The 21,117-nt window shown below is 35.6% G+C and overlaps 1 protein-coding gene across 1 annotated transcript in view; it reads right to left on the reverse strand.

Annotated features, from left to right (window-relative positions):
* Nucleotides 1–21,117, reverse strand: part of gpc5a (glypican 5a) — a 116,095-nt gene that overhangs the window by 46,338 nt on the left and 48,640 nt on the right. The window contains exon 7 of the mRNA XM_055045254.1: nt 11,047–11,167. Coding sequence (XP_054901229.1) covers nt 11,047–11,167 — 121 coding nt within the window. The remainder of the gene's footprint in view (nt 1–11,046; nt 11,168–21,117) is intronic.

Consider the following 21,117-nt stretch of genomic DNA (forward strand, 5'->3'; position numbering starts at 1 on the left):
TGGATTTCCATCTTTAACAAATGTGCAATGCCACTGTCATATGAACGCTTCTTTTTAATTCAAGGCGAGAATATTGCAAAGTCTTACCATCATTCCACAAATGTAGTTAAAAAGATTTCAGCTCATCCAAAACACTGTAACAAGAGTTCTGATGAAAATTTTAAAAAAAGATCATAGTTCCCTAAATTTACCTTCTCTAAAATCCAGAAGAGCATTTAAAATTATCATTCCAACATATAAAGCCCTTATATGTCATCTGATTGTTCCATTGACACTTTGTTCCCAGATTGCAGGTGTATTGGTGTTCCTAAAGGTTTGAAAAGTAAAATTGGAGGTAAATCTTTTATTTATCACGCTTCTTTTATGTGGAACCAGCTCCCATACTTATTTCTTGTGTAATTACATATAATTTATGTGGTGCACTGATTTGCACTGATTTATTTGTGTGTAGTTTTGTAAGTACTTGGGCTGTTATTGACATCTGGTGTAAATTTCATATTATTAACCCCTATCAAAATATATATTTACTGAGAAAAACATGGGTCACGCCGTATATCACTAAATTGTTTCTAAATAAATACAGTGCACCTTCTCTTCCATTTCCTAATCTGTCAATTATTCAAAAATTATTTAATCAAGCTTCATGCAGCAAGTAGGAAATCACCTCATGTATTATTTACTTAAGAGTGCTGAGATCAAGATGTAAAAATAAAAATAAAACCCTTTTACACTTTTCTAAAGAAGTAACTGTAGAAAAGACAAATAAGTTAGGAAAGGGGTAATTAAGGTTAATTTGCTCAGTCTTGTGGCAAAAGACTAAGAAAAGGGAACAAGGCTACAAAGAGTTCTTAATTTTAAGAATGGAGGTCTGCTCCTTCCACAATCCCCTGAAGCAAATCGTATGTCAGAGGGTCATGGTGGTTCTGAGTTGGATCAATTCCAGCGGCTGAATTCTGCCACAGTAACGCCTGAAGCCAAACTTCTCTGAGCCGAGGCATTGCAGGTGCAAAAGAGAGATGAGGGCATTCCCAGAGTGGTAACATAATCGGTTAAGAAAGAAGGCAGTCAGAAGGTTCTTTCACTTGAGTCACATTTGCGTTTGGAGAACCACAAGTTCGGGCCGCTGTGCTGAATCTTAAAGACCGAGCGGCCTGACAGACAGCTGCATTAGCTCCGAAGTCGAGAAAGGAAGACTGTGTACTTCTGAGGATAATGATGTTCTTTTGTTGAACCACTTTTGTTTCTGCATCAGTGTTTAGTTAACCAGTTTGGAGATAATGAATGGTAAGAAAAGACATTTCAAACCAAGGAAATCAGATATTTAACACTTGATTCAAGAAAACAGTATGATTTTATTCGAACGTTTAGTAATACCAGTTCCATTACCAGTTTGAACACAGAAATATTCTACGTTTGACTTATTCAAATATCTTTTTTAACCAATATCCATTAACTCAATTATTAATAAGACATATCAGTACAACCTATTGAGAAAGAGATTTAGTTTTTCCTCATTACTTCTATTTGCATTGCATTTCCACAGACAGGCAGAATGGCAATATTTCCATTTTTGCTGAAAGGACGGAGTTGGAATGCCTCAAATTTTAGCAAATTGAACACAGAGGATTATGCTGTTGCTGCTGCAGCAGCCCAGACTGTAAGCACATGCAAGCACTTCAGATAAAGTTATCTACAGGTGTGCAGCTTAGCTGGATTTGTCCCCGAATGTTTTTATTCACTGTCCTTATCTCATGGTGTAATGGATGTCACAATGAGCATGGGTTAGACAAACAAACCAATCATTATGCAGCACACTGCTGTTTTCGATGCAGTGTCCCATGGGACTTTAATGCCGTCCTGGTGCCACATGTTTAGGGATTTGTTTCCCATAAGAATGCCTCTCAGAGACATGACATTCTGCACTATGGGAATTAACCAAACAAACTGTATTTGCGCGTTGCATTCAGCTGCTTATAACCCGATACGTCGTCAGACCTGGAACATGCTTATTAATAGGATTGTCTTTGCTCTCTGACTGGGTTTTTATAGCATTCAAATGCTGCGTTGTAGTATGCAAATTTAGTAGCAAAACACATAAACTGTGAATACATTTTGAGTGTTAATCCTTTGGACTAAGAGGAGAGGGGATATGAATAATTCACAAGCAAAACTGCTGGTCAACCACCACATCAATGAGTGGTAAATAATTCAGCCCGTAGACTGGGTGAGGAGCTGCTTGCCCCTGATTTTGATTGAGAGACACAGGAACCGGGCCTACTTATAGATTCTTGATGGGTTTTACCACATCAAGAGGCGAGGACAGGCAAAAAGGAGAGGAGCCAACAAATAATTCATACGAAAGAGCTGCTGATCAGGAAGATGATGAAATCCACAGTTTGTTCACTCGGATTGCATGATTGATTTGTCAATAGCCGCATTGCTGTTTTGTGTTTCTCCTGCAGCCTCGGCTGAGGAATAGTAATGATGCATTTCCATTTGGTCCAGGCGAAACTGGGTGGGAGCAGGTTCTGCACCTCGTCAAGGTCAGGGGCGAATAAATAGAAATCATAAAGAGCATTACTGATAGGCAGAAATGAATCCTGAAACATCAACATTTGCATAGAAGCATCATTCTTATCCTCATAAATAATGGCAAAACAGTTTCGTCATGAGCAAAATATCACCTTGTGCCTTCACCTGTATTTCTCTGTATTTTCTCCAGTTCCTTTTTAGCCATTCAAGCAGATTTGAGCAAGTAATTTCAGAGATTTTTCTTGATATTAATAAGTTGCACCAACATTATAGAAACTTGATACAGTGTAATGCGTAAGATGTGCATGTAGTCGCTCATGTGTACAATGGAATCAGTGTGTGCACTGGTTTATGTAATTGATGTTTTTGCAGGTCATAAACCTCAACTATGTGTTTATGTGCATATGTGTACAGACACATATGCACGTGTGCACACACACACACACACACACACACGCAAGCACGTACAGACAGTATGTATTTCTATCTTCACAAGGACTTTGCACTGACTTCAAGTGTTACTATATATCTTCAGTGTTCAAATTACTTATTAATTAGATGATTAAAAGTTCAGAAGGCACTATGTTGTGTATTACAATATAGCAATACCTCCTGAAAAAAAACTGAGGAAAAGTTTGGGGAAGATGCTGAAAAACAATCCAGGTCAGACATGCAGGCTCACACTTGTTCTGCACTTCAGTGGTTAGAGAGAGATGCCAGTCAGAGCTATTTGCAAATGAAATCCCAGTGAGATGATCATGCAAACTAGACTCAAGCACTGTGAACACAAGCTGCCTCTTGACTTGTGCCTGATGTGTATACAAAAGGGTTGCAACTCATAAGCATTACATTATTTGCAGAGTTTTATCCTCCACCATCAGTATTAAAACACAAGCAATTTCCAGCCTTTTTACAAACTTGCAGGTGAAACCAGACATTTAATAAGCCCTTTTAAGTAATTACTTACACTCTGTTCTCCAGTTTCATTGTCATACTGCAATAAATGATAGTTCTTCTTCCAAGAGCCTCTAATGATCTGCTATTATTAAAACAGAATAATAAATGGCACTGCTGCTCAGTAAGTTCTCACAACAAATTAAAAAATAATTATATTTATCTAATAAGGAACTCAAACAAAAGCAAGCTGATGTAAGCTTAAAAGTTCATTCATAGATAAAATTGTTATGTATGGCCAGTATTGCTCTTTAAGAAATAAGGAATGAGCCCATTCTCAGAATACCACAAGTTTATTAAATGTTCAAATAAACCTGCTTTATAGCAAGTGTTAGAATTAGTTGATTATATTGGACAAGATTTGAATTTAAATATGACGTTAAAAAGACATCATAATTATCTTTGTCACTTAGAACTGTAGATTCTCACATTTGAGAGACAAGAAGTGATTTTGATTAATTCAAATGCTCTTAGTTTAATCAGATAAAAGCATCATAACCCTAAGGTCATGGATATGCTGTTTGGTCAAAAATGTTTTGTATCTCTGTTAAATTGAACTTCTGAAATAGATTCAACAGTGGGGAATTGAATATAATATTGCTGCTGAATGATTTGGTATGGTGTCAGAAATAATTTTAGTTTATGTAGGTGAACACATTTCTATTCAAAGTTGTTTCTACAATAGCTGGAGACAGTGCTTACTTTGTAACAAGTTCATAAAGGTTTATAAAACAAGATATTAGAGTCCTCACTCTACTATCTGCTAGCAGCCCACAGCCTCTACTTTTAAGTAAAGGAAATAGAAATTATTCTAATTTCTATTAATGATCATTATTAATGATCTTTTTACTTATTAATGTCTTGTTAAGGACCAATCAATGTGACATATATAAGGCATGGAATATTATTAATACCTCTTGAATTATGGTATTTTACTCCCTAGAGTCAAGACTTTGCAAGCAAGTCTTCACCAGCCTTGCATATCATGAAAATAACTAAGTATTTTTTGGAAAACATCTTAGCTATTCAATCAAGAATATGCATGTGCTTTGGTCCAAACAATTCCATTGTTTTGATTGTATATACCAAGTTGTTGTCTCACTTTAAGATGAACCAGTTCCACAACCTTTGGTTTTTTGTGGTGTGTGGAAGGTTTCCTTTCAGGACTGCTGTGTATTTAACTTTCTTTTAATAATGGCTTTCTTCTTGCCCACTTCCATAAAGGCCTGATTTGTGGGTTGCAAACTAATGGTTCACCCATGAATAGATTCTCCAGATAAAGCTTCTCCAAAACAAAAGGCCTGTTTATTTAGGTACACAGGGATGTCCTCCCTACCACACTTTTCAGATTTATGTTTGTGAAAGATTTTTGAAAACCTTGGCTCATTTTCCTTCTGTTTTTGAAACACATTAAAGTTTGTCGTGGCAATATTTCAAAATAGGAAGAGGGTTGTGAGTGGAATTTGCAAGTCACGGTAGTTCCCCTACGAAATAGCAGGTATTCAGAAGCTGCGTAGGCAAAATGAGTGGAGAAAAGCTGCATCCACAGTTAAAAACAAAGGGTATTCAGTTTTAGTTTGACCTCACTGAAAATTCTTCTGCTTTTCTTGTTTCAAAAAAAAATTTTGTAGTATCAGAGCACATCCTTTTCTGTTTGTTTATACTGTGTGTTTCCTATTTGCATCAGCAACATGAAGAAAACATGCCCAGTAATGAATTACACTGCAAGTCAGAACATTATTAGTCAATATGAGGCTTACACCTATAGCTTGGCAAAAACTCTTCCCTTTGAGAATCAATTTGACCCAGCAGTACAGATCAATTAGACTTCAGTAAGTACATGTCTCTGCAATTGTTTATTTTGCTTGCAACTTGAATTTGTTGAAATGAAATCCAAACATTATCTCGAAATTCCCTTAGGCAGAGAAAGGCTTGTGGAGCATTGATCTGTGAGGTCTGCGTCGTGACTACATGCAAGAGAAGACATGGGTCACTGTTTTCCCTGCAGTCGTTTTTTTGTCTTCTTTGTCTGCTTGTGCTGGAGGCACTCCTGGCACACGCAATGAAGTCCTGGCAAAAAGTACTTGTGCAGGAGGGCAAATGTTGTTTCAACACGAGTTGGCTTTAACTACAAAATCACACAACTGAGAAATTTCTGTTGTGTGATTACATTCAAGATAGGAACCATAAATTGGATAGTTCACAGCAAAATGTTGAAACGAGAAGAACTGCGAATATTTTCAATTGTGGTTTAGTGGCTCATAGATATGCAATTTTCTCAAAAGAAATATATATCTTTATATATATATATATTTTTTTTTTAAGAAATTCACAGTAAACGATTCAGCTATGAGTATAAAAACACTTTTGTGCATTAAATGAAAGTATATTTGAAAAGCCCTCACTTAAACGATTCCAGAAATAAGTGGGGTTTGGGTTCTATGTTTCTGTATACTCTCTTATTTTTCCTCTCTATTGTATTTTGGGTCGATCAGCCCTGAACTCTGCTAAAGTGAGTTATAATACATACTTGTAACATTCAGGAGAAAACCAGGAGCAAGACACTAGCACAGAAATTAAATAAATAGATTTTAAAAAACACCTCTAACTCAGAAAATAGTGATACATTAGTTCAGATCATGAGGAAACAACTACATAGCAGTCTCAGAGGTTTTAAAATGGTAAACTTTGTCTTTGAATTCATCTTGCTTACAGAATAAATTCAGCCAATAAGATGCAAATGTGAAGAAAATACCTGGCTAACTAATATTGCCATCATAGCACCCTGAACCCAGGTTGGTAATGTGCTGTTAGAAATGTGATACTTCGGAGAGGACGACATCCAGCAGAGAAATACTGCTGAAAAAAAAAAAACAATACTAAAACTGCTTGTATGATTGGACATATTCATGTCTGCAGGAATAGTGTTTTTCATTCTCATGGAGTGACCCTCAGAACTTTTATTCCTTTTAGGATATTAAAAGTTGTGGCCAGAGGAATGAGCAGTGATGTGTGTCATGCTGATGAACTGCATCTTGTGGCTGGTGAAAATAAAATTAAATAATTGTTTACATCATATTTTCTTTGGGGTAAAAAATATTTTCTTGCATAACATGTTGTGTCTTTTATCTTCTGCTATTTTCTTGCCGAATTGTCAATAAGTCCAGGTAACTGATCAGATTCAGGAATAACTCTTTTAAAAAATTGAGGGCTTTTTTCTCCTTCATCTTGTTTAGAGTCCCAAAGCTTCTTCACTTTCTCATTTCTATGTGTTTGACATCATTATAAAGCTTCAAATCTACACTTTCAAAATCGGCAAACAACTCAAAAACCCCAAGGGGTAGAAACTTGTTCCTGTAGCAGTCGTGGCCAGTCACATTTACAATCCAATGAAAGCAGCAATGTGATGTTTGGAAATCTCCTGTAGAATCTTAATTACTTCATATACCACACATGTAAGGGCTAAAAGATTACAACAATCATACAACACAGATTCTTTTAATTAACAGAAACACTCTAACTCCCTGACATTTTACATTTGTGCTATTTGTATTTCCAGGGACTAATGAGGGCTCTGTATTAGTATGCCAGAGGGACATTTCTATTTCTAACTGTGGTTGATAGGCTTGCAACACCTTTGTTAAGGTTGTCCACATAGAAAAAGGGACATTAAGACTGCCATGCACGTCATGGTTGTTGTTTTTTTTTCCCTGACATGGAAAACAACAACAATAATGGGGGTAAGCAAAAACCGTCCCAGATCAGACATGTCTGAGGGAAAAAATATGTTATAATTAACCTTAGTGATCTGCCAAAAAACAAACACAATGATTTTATTTTTGCCTATTTTGAGCTGTCACATTTTTAAAAAATATTTCTTAAAACAATTATGCATTAATCAAATTTAGTGTTATAATTACACAAATGTCATTGTTTAAGTAGGAAGCAGAGTAATTTATGACAGATAAGAAACCTGCTCAGCCAGCTGAGCTTATTAAAAAAAAAAAACTAATAATCAACCATTCAGCAACTAGATAGCCAAGATTCCCTTATAACTGTTCAGTAAATTTGACTTCAAACTCTGAGAAGTAAAACTAAACAACTGATGATGATCCCATTTAGATCATCATCTAAATCATTAGATCATCAATTTAGAAGCTCAAATAGTAAAATATTATCTGCTTCAACTTAAGAACTCTGCTTACTAAAGATTATAGTGTGATATCATAGTCTACACACCTGGGCAAATACATTGTACAGAATAAACCTTTCTCTGTAGAATGTAATTGTAAATGTGTCTGTGGTTAATCTGCCAGATTTTTTGTGAATAAACCATATTTAAAATGATCAAAAGAAAACGCAGCTTGGGAAGCTGAAAAGGCCTGGCTTGAAATTTACTCCTGTCAATGAAAATTACTTTTAAGCTTTGTAAATATAGATATTACCCTCATTAAAGTCTAGACAAACAGTCATGGGAAAGTGTGAGAAAATCCTATCACCGCTTCTATGTTTCCTTAGCTTATTTGGACATATGAATATTTTATATTTATGTTAACAAAACTAAGTTTTATGTATTTTATATGAAGAAGAAAAACAAAAGACATCAAGCAATGTAATTCCCCACTCAAATGCTCCACATCCCACAGCGGCGTATCACTACCGTGGATTCTGAAGGAGGTTTGCTCAGATTAAAACCTCAGACATTCAGTTTGGTGACCTTCTGACTGTTGAAGAGAAAATGAACATCAAAAGAGTTTTCCAATGCTGCAGCAGCTTATGAGTCTCTCAAGGGTTTAAAATACCATGCAGGACCTACAGCAGGCTCTTGCTACTATTGATATGCAAGGGCTCAGTTGCACATGCATGTGTGACTATATATTATCTACCAGAGTAGAGGACATGTTTGGGAAGATCCAAAGAACCTCAAATAAAATGTGAAGCAAAAAGTCTAGCAATATTCTGAGCATCATATTAAGCATACTGGTCCAGTGGTTTTTTCCAGAACCTTCCCCACATATTTCACTCATGAATCCCCGTCTGAGTGAACAGAGTCATAAAAACCACACTAATATGCAACAACATCCCCAAAACAGCTTCATGGTTTGAAACACTGCGTGCCTTTTGGGGCAAATTGCTCACCTGTGTTGCTGCATGGAGCTCAGAAAGTCTGACCTGTGCAGCCTCTTTGGTCAAAACACAAAGTTAAATTAGGCGCATCAAATCCATTTTTATGACTGGTCAACTGGCCGTGTGTCTCTGGATTTGGCTCACTGATTCCCAATTATAGCTCAACCGTGTGCATCCAAGTGTATTCATCAAAAAAGGTAACTGACATTAAGTCTGTCAAATTGCAGTGCTTCATCACTGGTGTGCCTTTCTGTTATTTTTAGACATTACTGGTTTAATGAGGCCCCAAATCAGCAACTCACATCAGTCTAAGGGAAAATATTATAGAATAACAAGGGGAAACATTTTTTGTTAGAAGTAACAGTACTGTCAGTCTGCTTTGGTGCTTACATAAAACTTGTTAGGAACATAACCATTGTAAAAAAAATAGATAAATAGATAAACAGGAATATACAACAAGTATATTCCTAGAATCTAGTGCTTGTTGTGTGTGGACTTACTGAGTGGCAACAATATTTTATTTATTGGTATTTTTGAAGGAGAAAGCTTAATTAGTCCCACATTTTTTTCACTTACCTAATTTATTTAGCTGATGAAAAAAATAACTTATTCCAAGCCAAGGTGTGGCTTGGTAAAAATATTCTACATATTCTTCTCAAATTCTTTCAGAAAGACCACTGCATAGTTTTGCTAAAGATGTGTACGTACCAAGTGGAAAGCACTTTTAGAGCTTCTATCTGTTGTCACAGTTTAAGTTTTTTAAAATGTCTTTTTATTGTTGGTTGGTGAATAGATACAGTACGGTACTTATTTTATTGTAGTCATTCCAAGACTTGAAAAGCAACATACATCTGCCTTTCTTAAGTGGCATGTTCTCTTGTATTGTCTGTATTGCAGAGTAACTAGAAGAAAGAAGTTTCTGTGACACAACATATCTATGGCTCAACAAAACAAGAAGCCGAATGTTACTTAATGAAGTTTGAAAGTCTCTTGTCAAGATCACTTATTAAAAAAAAGTAATAATTAGATCTATTTCAAAGAGGTATATCCCAACTCAGTAAAAAAATATATTCAAAATACAGGTTGAGCATTTCTACATTTTCTGAAGTGAAAGTTGGCTACTGCAATGAAACATTGATTGCGTTTGAATCTATTATTCATCTTCATCAAGACAACCAATATGTGGAGAGAGCTGTAGTTAACTTTTCATCTACAGGTTAAGCTGCTGGCATGTGGATTTTAAAAGAGCTCCATCAGGGATTCGTCTTCAAATTATTTTTGTTACAGTAGAAGAGAGAGCAACAGAAGAACTCAAAATATAATGAGAGGCATATTTAAAATGTTCTGAAAATGTAAAATAGCATTGAATACAATAAACTATGTCAAACCAACAACTTGGAATGGAAAGAACAACATGGGATTTAAAATGACACTGGCTGAAATACTTGGTCTCAGCAGATTGTAGGTGATTATACAATCTGGGTAGAGCTCATAATCATAATCTGTTCCATAGTATTTAAAGTAAATCACATAAACCATTTCCAAATCAGATAAGCCATCCCTGAGTATTCAAGATTACAAAACAATCTTTCCTGCTGAAACTAAAAATGTACAGAACCAAAAGACACATGAGGAAATACAGTTAGGATGCAAAAAAGACACCGCACGCACAGTGAATGTCAGCCAGGCAGAACAGAGGCTCTCTGATGGTTATGATATAGATTTATGTGTTCTGACACCCCACAGATGGTGAGAATTAGTGAAGGAGGGGGTGCCAGTATGAGGTCAAGAGAGATGACCTGGCCTTCAGCCCGCCACTTGGGAACCCGAAGCAACAGACATCTGAAGCTGCCGCTGCAGCTCGACAGCCTAAATGCAGCCAGAGCAGCTGTTATTGAGGCGAGAGGAAAGAAAAGTGCTCCCGTAAACTGCTCTAATCTCATCATGCGGAGAGATAAACAGCACTGAGAGGTGCTATGGCAGCACACACGCACATAAAGGCAGACTGGCAGGTAGAAAAAGTCACATTGATTTTGACAAGAGCAAAAAAATAATAATTTTGTAAATACGAAGGCACATAAAGCAGACCAAATGGCTTTCTAAATGTGTAATGATTGATTTTTTTCATTCATTGCCTTAGAAATGATTCTGTATTTGAGACTATTTTCTCTTTGCTGGTACTTGCCAGGAATATAAAAGAGGGTAAAAAAGAATCATTTGATGAGAATTAAAGGTAAAGAGTGAAAGGTGTTATACACAAGAGGGCTCTCAATTTATGAAAAACTATCAAAGAAGCAAAGGGAATTAACAGATTTTCAATGGGCAAAGTTACCATATGTATGACAAATGAACCATGTAAATATAGGTTTGAAGAAAATGAGAGCAAAATCATGTAGTTCTCTATAAAATGCACACAGGATGAAAGAATCTCACCTGGTTGATGTGTTTTAATTTGTCGATGATCTGGTTTATTACAGGGTCTTCTCCTCTTACTTTGACTTCGGGGTTGGTACTCTGAGCTCTGACTCCATTTCCAACAACACGCCGCGTGTAGCTGTGAAGAGCACAAACAGGTGAACACATAAATAAATTTTTTCATGTGAACACCTGATATATTTAAAAAATATATAAAATATATATATTTTCTAAATTAAATATATATATATATATTCTAAATTTCTGACACAAAAAGAAATTGGACCCTAACATTTGACTCAAAGTGGTTTTACTCTTTAGAGGCACAGGATAACAAGCATTTGTAATAAAAAAATATTTATATTCACATGTTTCTGACTTAGAAACTGTGCATGACTTCAAACGTCTTTTCATGAAAATACATTTTTTAAACATTTTCTAAACTGTAATCATTTTACAAAGATTTCTTTCTTTACTTGTGCTTTTCATAAGATTAAAATAATATCAAAGGGAGTTATTCGCTTGCAGGGTAAGGTAACTGACCTTTCCGGAGCTCACGAAAGGCTGAAATAAAACTCTTAGTCTAAATGAGTTGAAAGGGGAGTCTGATGACAGGGAAGAGTAAAACCGAGTGAGGCTTTTTCTTCCTATATCAAAATTCTGCCAGGTTTGAGAATTAACAAAGAAATAGCAGAAATATTAAAATTGTAGTGTTTGTCTTATTTTGAAAGGGCAAAGCATCAATATATGTACAGCTGACATGAAATGTGTTCAGCAAATGTGAAGGAGCTGCACAAATTTCTGGTTGGTGTTTCTTGTTTCCTTTTTCTCTTTTTTTTCTCTTTTTTGTACATGCATCAACAACTCCCCATATTTTCCACATGGATTGGAAGACAGAAACATTTTGTTCCAAAGAAAATATTCTTGCTTGGCTGAAATCTCACAAAACCATGGGGGACAATATTTTATCATCTGATGAAGCCAGGCATGAACATTGGGCTATAATTCCTTCTTGCCTACAAGTCAAACAAGAATATCTACTGCAAGACATCGGGGAGGCAGCATCATGCTCAGGTGTTACTCAGTGGGTTGTTTAATAAAACAGATATAGGAGTGTAACACTGGACTAAGAAAACCTTGTTTAAATATTCAACCATAGAAATTGAAACATAGCAGGAAAATGATTCCATTTTCTAATAAAGCTTGTTTTTGGTATTACACATTGGTTTCTAATTGCCACCAGCTCTGTAGACTTGCCTCAGGAAATTGGCTTTGTTGTGCTCAAGACTTCATATTGTTTGCGAAATGTAGTTGGAAATAGAAACAGTGGTTGTTTAAAGAAAATAAGCTGTATTCAGGTTTCACACTGCTAGATTAATGATGTGCAAAAGATGCAACTCGCTTGGTTTTCAGCGCTAAACGTTAGCATTCAGTGTGAGGTTTAAAAATAAAACTATGCATCCAACAAGGTGGTGATTCTTCATGGAAGGAAAACGACTACCGGTAAGTGAGTGTATGCAACAAAGCCCACTTTGGGGTGAACTGTTGTTATAGGCTGGTAATGGACCTCTGTTTAGCTCAAGGACTCCCCAGTCTTTAGCTTTCCTTTTGTCTGCCAGGCATAATGACTGTGACCATGGCAGCAGGTGACTGAACACAATTCACTCACATCTCAATCTCTGCCGTATCATTTAAGTCATACAAGAGGATCAAGGTGAAGTCACTTATTGCTGAGATATTTCTTCTTTTTTGCTGATGCTGAGCACACGTGTTTGTGGAGGTTCTGAAAAAGAAGATGTTGGCCTTTCAACCTGAATATCTGAATGAGAATGTCGACATCATTTGCAACAAAAATAAGATGGTTTGCGGGAACAAGTACAAATTAGCTCTGACTATCAAAAAACTACAAAGTCGGAGAGAAAAGAAAAAACTATGAATAAATAAAATGCTGCAAGTGTGGAAGCTTAATTTATTCAAAACACAAGGTAGGTGGCAGAATTCAAACATAGCTTGTCTGGATCTTTGAGATGTAATTTTGAAGTTAATTTCCTGCAAATCAGACTCCACAAATGTGATTAGTTTTAGAAAAACATGCTCCACCTTCTATAAAAAGAAGAGTCTGTTATCACTGCCGCTTTTTTTATTACCAGCTCTTTTTTCTTGTTTTGCAGCCTTTTGTCTGTCGTCTTCGCCTCTGCAGCTCCGTTGTAGAAAATGAAAATTGAACTCAAGGTTTGAAGTGACTTTTAGGTTCCCATACTTTGGTAATTTACATATAAAGGCCAATGTATTTAAAAAAATACATTTCTATGTTAGATTTGCATAACATAGAAATGAAGTTTTTAAATTCATCAGTAACGACTTCTTGAAGTTTTTATGATTTGATGTAATCTACTGTGTTTTAAACTTTAAAACAACAAAGTCATGTCAATGAAAATAAATGATTTGATGACCTTTGATGTGTTCTTTGTTTAAGACAAGAAACTATTACACATTGAAAATAGTTCATGCACCGGCTATTCTAACGCAAAAGATACAATTCATAACTATACACAGTAAATGGCACAGAGGTGAATGTAGAAAATACTGCAGCCTGCCTGTGCGTGTTATATATAATTGATGGTTTCAAATATACCCTATGTAACTGCAGATGCATAAATAAGCTATGAGGCAAACATTTATGTCTAACGAAGGGGTTAAAGGTGTTTTATGTGGCCTGAACAACAATCACCTGCTGCTATCAAGATGTTCTTCAAGTGTTTGTCAGTATCAAAGCAATTTATTCCCCTTTCCCCATGAAACCAGTGTTGATTTTTCAAACAGAAGCATAGACTTAAAAAGCCTCATTGTACAGCTCAAAGCCTTCTCCTCACAGATTGGTGGAATACGAATCTTTTTTTACAAGAAGTGCAGTTTTATGTTTGATACTTAACAGAATTGAGCCATTAAATTGCATCTTATGTAATCAAGCAATTTGGGATTATTTTCAGCTTTCATTTAGTACTTTAAACATATTTTTTCCACATTTCTGTAGAAATACATGAACACTCCTTAAATTTATGAGGGGGTTGTTGCAGCCTTCAAACTATGCATATGCTGGATATCTCAAATTACCAATCATCAACTTTGTGGTGCCTGACATGTCCTGATGAATGTACTTTTAACATTTGTCATGAAACACATGAAAACTGTTTAATTTTAAAAAACGCTTTTTTGTTTTTTGTTTTCTTTTAATTCAACTGTTTTAAAGTAAAGATCTTGTGGCTTCATCAGCTGCATATTTTTAAGTGCATGCCAAGACAACCTTGGAGTTTGTATTATTTATTTTGAATAACCTGGCTTCAAGTGTGCATCCAAACCTACTGATTGCCCGAAACACAGGTGTGAAAGTCAAGGTCTTGTTTGCAAGATGCAGCAGGTGCCTGCGGCTAGAGGTCGAAGCGTCGGGAGGACTAAGCTGCATCTGAACCGTGTATGCCGGAGGAGCCACGTATGATGCACCTGCCTTCAGCTTTGCTTAATCCCCGGACACAACCACGGAGATTGAGATAGGTCTTTGTAAGAGCCGGAGTCAACACAGTCATCGCCACGTCAGGCTCTGCACAAAATTGCACATAAATAAGTAAATCAAATCCAAATTCCTCAAAGTTATTCATTGAGATGCTACAATTAAGATGAAGTTAAATGTAGATTAAATTATCTGTGCATTCACACAGAAACAGACACAAGCAACTCGTTTTGTATTCCAGAGCAGCGTTTGGATCTATATTTCGAAAAGCATACAATCTGTTGTAATGTGCTGCTGGGATGTCGATGCAACACAAAGCATCTCGGTGGCCTGTAGCACCAGAGAATAAGAATCTGCAACTTAAAAGGTGTTAGAGATGAAAACTCCTGATCACAGTCATCATACATTTTTCAAGGTGAGCAGGAAAGCAACACAGCGGCATCGAGCACCACCTACGAGAGGATATAAAGCAGCTGAGTGATTGCCCAGGGTCTCTGTGGACCGGCAACAGGATAATATAATCCATACAATTCTCCCCAAAGGGATGCTTGGTTTGCAGCTCATTCCTACTGTTCAGGCCCAGATTGAAAATTTCAATCATTTTATCCTTGGGTCTTATCCCATTCTTACTCCACCACAGTGTAAGTGCAAAATATTAAAGTCTGGAACAAAAGAAATCTGAAGCCCTTAATACTTTCTTCTTTGACTTCAGTATACAGACAGATAAGTACGTCAAAGTAATTTGCTCTAATGGCGTCACATACAGGGCCCCAATTCTCTCCAACACATTGTGAATAAAATGAGCTGTAATAGTACACTGACACCTAAACTCAGACACGGTCTTCTGTAAATTATTTCCTTAGTTTATTCATTGTGTTATTTTGGTCTCCACAGCCTCTCTTTGACAGGAGATACAGCAAGACAAGACAAAATTCATAAAAATATTTTTAAAAATTGCTCTGAGCACAGAACGTGAAAGTAAATAGTCTAAATGCTGGAGAGAAAAACTCCTTCAATTTGAAAAAGTCATCAGCATAAAAATAAAACCAGCTCTGTAACAAAAAACAAAGCCAAATGATGCCTGTTGCACCCTACGATTCTGTGGTTCATGTTGTTTGCGTGATGTATTCTTTTGTTTCCAGCTTTGCTTAATCTCAAGCAAATGACTGCATATTATAACAGTCTGCTCACTCTGTTGTGATTTCTAGACGGAGTTTAGTAATAGCTGCTGAACACTTAGAAGGTAATTCAAGCAGCAGGATGAATATGGCGGAAGAATATTCATTCTGTTAGCTCAAGTGTTCTGCTCCTGCTTTCCAAGCCTGAATAGTAATGAGAGTTTCTGCATCTGTCTTTTTGTTATCCATTCACACATGTACAGTGATTCTTGATTTTCACCCAATAAACATTACATTTGATATAAAGATGTGCATTGTTGATTTCTAATCACATATAAATCTACAGATGAGGGCTAAAGTTTAAACAGTGGTCTAATATTTTCAAAAACTATATTTAATTATGAATTTAGAAGCTCTGATTTCTTTTAGCATCTTTAAAATTTAATGGCTTCCATTTTTATTAGAGCCCCCTGGGAAAGATGTGCAAAAGCTAACGAATAAAGTCCCTTTTTATTGCAGTAAAAGAATCTAAGAATGAATGTAGAAATGAGCAACTTTCAATTTAAATATGTTATTCAGTGGTGAGAAAATGCTATTAAAACTTTTTTTTTTTCTCAAAATCACTGATTTGGTCACACCAAATGTCAATACTTTGTGAAATTCCCTTTTCACATAGGGGTAGTACTTAATCGTCTCTTTTAACATTTCACAATGTTGGAGCACACAGACAGAGAGCCCCTTGATAAATCCTCTTGGTATAATCTCCCTTAAAAATCCAGAGTTCTAGCTCCTCGCTAACATTTTCTATGGGATTTAGATTTAGGGACTGGAAAAAAACTTTACTTTGAGTATGGTGAACCATTTCATGTTAATTTGATCATATATTCAGCATCATGTCCAGCTGCAGGACACAACGACCACCCGCTGTTAGTTTTTATAGTAGAGACGAGCAGATGAACAAAGTTCATCATACATAATTTCAGACCCTCCAGTATTCATTTCCTTTCCAAATATTAATTCACACTTATTTTAGTATTATCTTCGCATTCAAGATTATGCAACTCAAACAAAAGATGGATTTATTGAAAGGTGTTTCCACTTCTTATTCTGGTGTTCCAATAAAAAATTTGTATATAATTTGTATATACACAAATTATAATCTTTTATAGCTCTATATATATTAAACTTTTTTAATATAAAGTAAGTTGTCTGGCCTCTACTTGTCTGGTGCATAATAAATCACATGGTATATTAATACATGGAAGAAGAAAGACAAAAAAAAAATTGTATTATTTGCCTTAAACCTGATAGCAAATAATTTACAGAGAAACAGCTAGTATGCTATGTGATAAATTATGTTATCTATATGCTTTCAACAGCTTCCTATTTGTTTGTTAAACAGTAAGTTTTAATTGAAGAATTAATTGGATTTTACCATTTATGAACAGAGCTTCCAGCTGGTCCTTGAGAAGAACACTGCATAGTTTCTAAAACTGTTTCTTTTCTCAAGTTTTTTTCTTTTTTTTTAATTAATACTGGGAACGAATTTGCATTAAGTCACCAAGATCTACAACTGTTTGTACATTTGGATATTTGCTTGTGTACTACATGTGGCGTGTCAATATCAAAGTACGTAAAACAACTTAGATTGAAAAGAAATACAGAAAAGCTTCCTGTATTTAGAAATCATCAAACGCTACACAGAGCTATTGCAGGTATGAAATTCTGGTGCCTTTATTATTAGAAAAATAACAATGTACAATGGTACAAGTGGGCTCCAATGAAAAGCAAATTGACAGGAAATAAGGTGAAGCAAGAGGGGGAAGACATGCAGCAAATGGCCCAAGACTGATAATCGAACCCAGGGCGACCAGATCCAGAACCATATCGTCTGCACAATGTGCACAGGCTCAACCAACTGAGCCACCCAGAGCCCCAGTGATCAAACTATTAATGGAGTAATTCATGGTTCATCAATTACCTCAAGTTGCTCAGATTCTGAAGCAGCAAAGCAGCCCCAGACATTCACACCAAGTTTTAGTGTCGGCAGGATGTTCTTTTTGTTAAATACCACGTTAGTTTCACCTCCTAAAAGATTAACTGCTGTCTTCGGTACACAGAGCATTTTCACAAAGTCGCCGAGGACCATCAAGAAGTTTTTTGGCAAATGTGAGACAGCTGCGTACGTTTTCTTAACGGTTTTTCTGGCACTTCATTTGCAGAAAATCAGGCAGAAAATAGGTAGAGTGAGAAGACGTGCAGCACAGCTCTCAGATTTGTAAATCTAACACGGGATGGCGGCATCGAGGACTAACAGCTTCTGTAAGTGCAACTGCCACTCCATCTCTGCCTCATGTTTTTTTTTTTCCTTTATCACACATTTTATTTTCCTTATTAAATTATTTTTTTTTTCTCAGAAACAGAACAAAAAGGAATAAAATGGAAAAAAAATAACTATATAGATACAGCGTTTATATTATTTTCTGTTGCATTTATGGCATCATAGAATTATTGAAACAGAAAAAAACAAATCTGTATTTGAGAAAAACAAAACAGGCAAGAGACAAACCTGTACAGTGAAGGTACAGAGAATAAACTGGGGTTTTTGTTGGCATTTATATCCACATGGATTGCCGTAAACTATTGAAGTATCCTGGTGTCAACCTATAGTCATTCAAATTATATTTTTCAATGGCTGAGTTAATCTAAGCATTTCACGTTTTTCCAACACAATTTCAAGAATGAAAAGACAAAACAGAACCTGGCAGTCTAAATACGTAAATGTATTTCTTCTGAGCGCAATTTTATCACACGGTTTTAGAGAGGGGAGTTTAACAGCTTGGGAGATGAAGAAGGTAGACGACGCACACTGTTCATGGTTGGCTGAGTGAGAAACAAAGCCAGCCTGCAGTTAGTAGGCAAAATGGAAATACCTGCCTTTTGAGTTGTCACTGAGGAAACAAAAGTCCTTCTGGCTCACTGCAAAAGGCAGAAAAAATAGGAAAATAGCAGAGCAGACCACCGATATGGAGTCTGTTCAATTAAGCTTAAAAGGACAGAAAATACCTGAGGCAAGACAATTAAACACATGCATTTTAATGTTCAAAATCAATAGAAGGACCACACTTCACAGAAATACCTGTGTGGTACAATGAACAAGAAATATTATGGTGATGAGAAAGCAAAGTGTATAAACAAAAAGCTTATTTAAAACAGCATAAATGTTTTCTCAAAATCAGGTTCAGAGTAAATATGTTTGGACAGGAAGTCACTGAGATTTTATAGAAATGTTTTATTTATAACTGACAGATGAATTAATTGACAAAACTTCCACAGACAGACTGTAATGAGGAATATTCATAAAGGATTATTATGATTAGGCTTACAAGGTTTGCCGGAGCATCTCAAGCTGTGCTCCTTTACTTAGAGGTGTGACAAAGAGGATAATATGACAGCAGTGAACTGTGCCTCTGGCAAAGATTTAGCTCTAAACATCGCTACTGCCGTGTTTGTTCCAATTACTAAGAAGCCCTGAGCCTTAAAGTTGTATTGACTTGTGCCAGCGAGAAACATGAAATTCATCAGACAGCGCTGCTGAAGCAGTGTGGCAGCTGTAATTAATGTGGTCTGGCATTGGGTTGGTGGTCACTGGGAATTGGTATTTACACTTTTACTGGGATTTTGAGGGTGGCTTGCACAAAGGAACATTAAGTACAGGAAGGTCTAAATACATAAACTACCAGAGAGTCACAGTTTAACTCTGTGCAGTCGAAGAGCAGCAACACAAAAAAAATTGGAGAAAATGGAAAATTATAAACAAAAAAAGCGGTATAGCACTTGTGTGATAGATCAGTTTTTCTTTTTTCAAAAATTGTATATATTAAATCTGATATATTATTAGTTTGTTTCTTTACCAGAGAATAAGCATTAGGTTTGACTTCGCATGTGGTGAAGAATCTGCTACAGATGTTTGGGGTAGAGAAGCTGTTTAGTCTGTGTAGTTTAATACATGTTTGTGTTTATTTGGTAGTCGCTTTAATCCAAAGTGACTTACAAAAGAGCTACTTAGCTCTTTTGCAAAGAGCTACTTAGAAGAACGCTAGCCAGACTCTGTTGGAGAAGAGGCAGCAGATAATACACCAGGTTAGATAATAAAAATGGTAAAAAAAAAAAATGTCTTTTGTTGGATTGTTTTTGTCTCTGTTAGTTTATAATTCTCATAGTAGTTAGATATGTTTCATTGTTGGAGAAAAAAATCTAATCTTACACATAACTCAATTTATTGTATATTATGATAAAACCAATAATAGTTCTGGACCACATTTTGTGACAGATTATGACCTCTTTAATAGATGCACTTTGTTTGAGTAGCATTTTTTTCTCTAAATAAATATAATTATTATTTAAAAACTACATTTGCTATTTACTCAGGATGTATTCGTCTGATATTAAAATTTATTTAATGATCTGAATTATCTAAGTGTGACTAAAAACATGAAGACAGTGGGGCAAGTACATTTTCTCAGCGTAGTTGATTCAAATACAGGAAAAAAAAATTGTATTTAATAATATAATATTGTTTTCTGATTATTATTTTTCTGATTAAGAAAGCTGTTTTAAAATTATATTAAAATATTCAAAAAGGGTTGGGGGGAAAGTGAAAACCTCTGACCTTTTTTGTTTCTAAATTTTATTTGGCAGAAGAACACAACAGCTGCTTGAAATAAGATCATTTCAGACAGCTTTTTGGTCACACATAGGAGAAAATGCAACATTTATCATGTTGAGTCAATGTCTGCCTTAAAAAAGGTGACAGGTCATAGTTTTGAGTTTAAGAGTAAATGCACTAAGTAGTATTGTAAATGAAAAATAGAGTAGTTTTAATCTAAATAGATTAAAGAAGTGGGTTTTAAAACCACATAGAAAAATTATGTCATCAAAGTAAAATAAGTAAAATAACATTGAAAGTGCTTTTAATTAATTACTGTGGTAAATTTGGTGTTATGAATGACAATACACTGACAGTCCTATAAATAAAATGACACTAATACTGCTGTAAATGAACTGAAGCAGTATTTTTGGTATAGTAAATAACATTGCAGAAGAAATTAAATTAAATATTTAAAAATATCTTACAGGCACCCATTAGCTGGTGAGTTACTTTAAAACTTAGAGAAACATTTCTACATTAGAATGAACCCGGCATTAAAAATTAACCAAGTGATTCCTTTTGTCCTGCAGTCCAAACTTTTTGTCCTGCAGTCCAAACTTTCATTAAAACCCAATGCTGCAAACAATTTTCTTGTGTTAAAGAAAACACTGCATGTCTAATGTCACACTGAATGATTGGTGGGTTAATCACATGTGCAACATTTCTTGTTGGGAGTTTTACAATAGAAATCTCAGAATGTTAGTGCACCCAGCAGGAAATTATACAGGCACAGTGTGACTGTTTTTTTTTTG

This window comes from Poeciliopsis prolifica, unplaced genomic scaffold, assembly GCF_027474105.1.
Source record: "Poeciliopsis prolifica strain line A6 unplaced genomic scaffold, Auburn_PproV2 SCAFFOLD021, whole genome shotgun sequence".
NCBI classification, from domain to species: domain Eukaryota; kingdom Metazoa; phylum Chordata; class Actinopteri; order Cyprinodontiformes; family Poeciliidae; genus Poeciliopsis; species Poeciliopsis prolifica.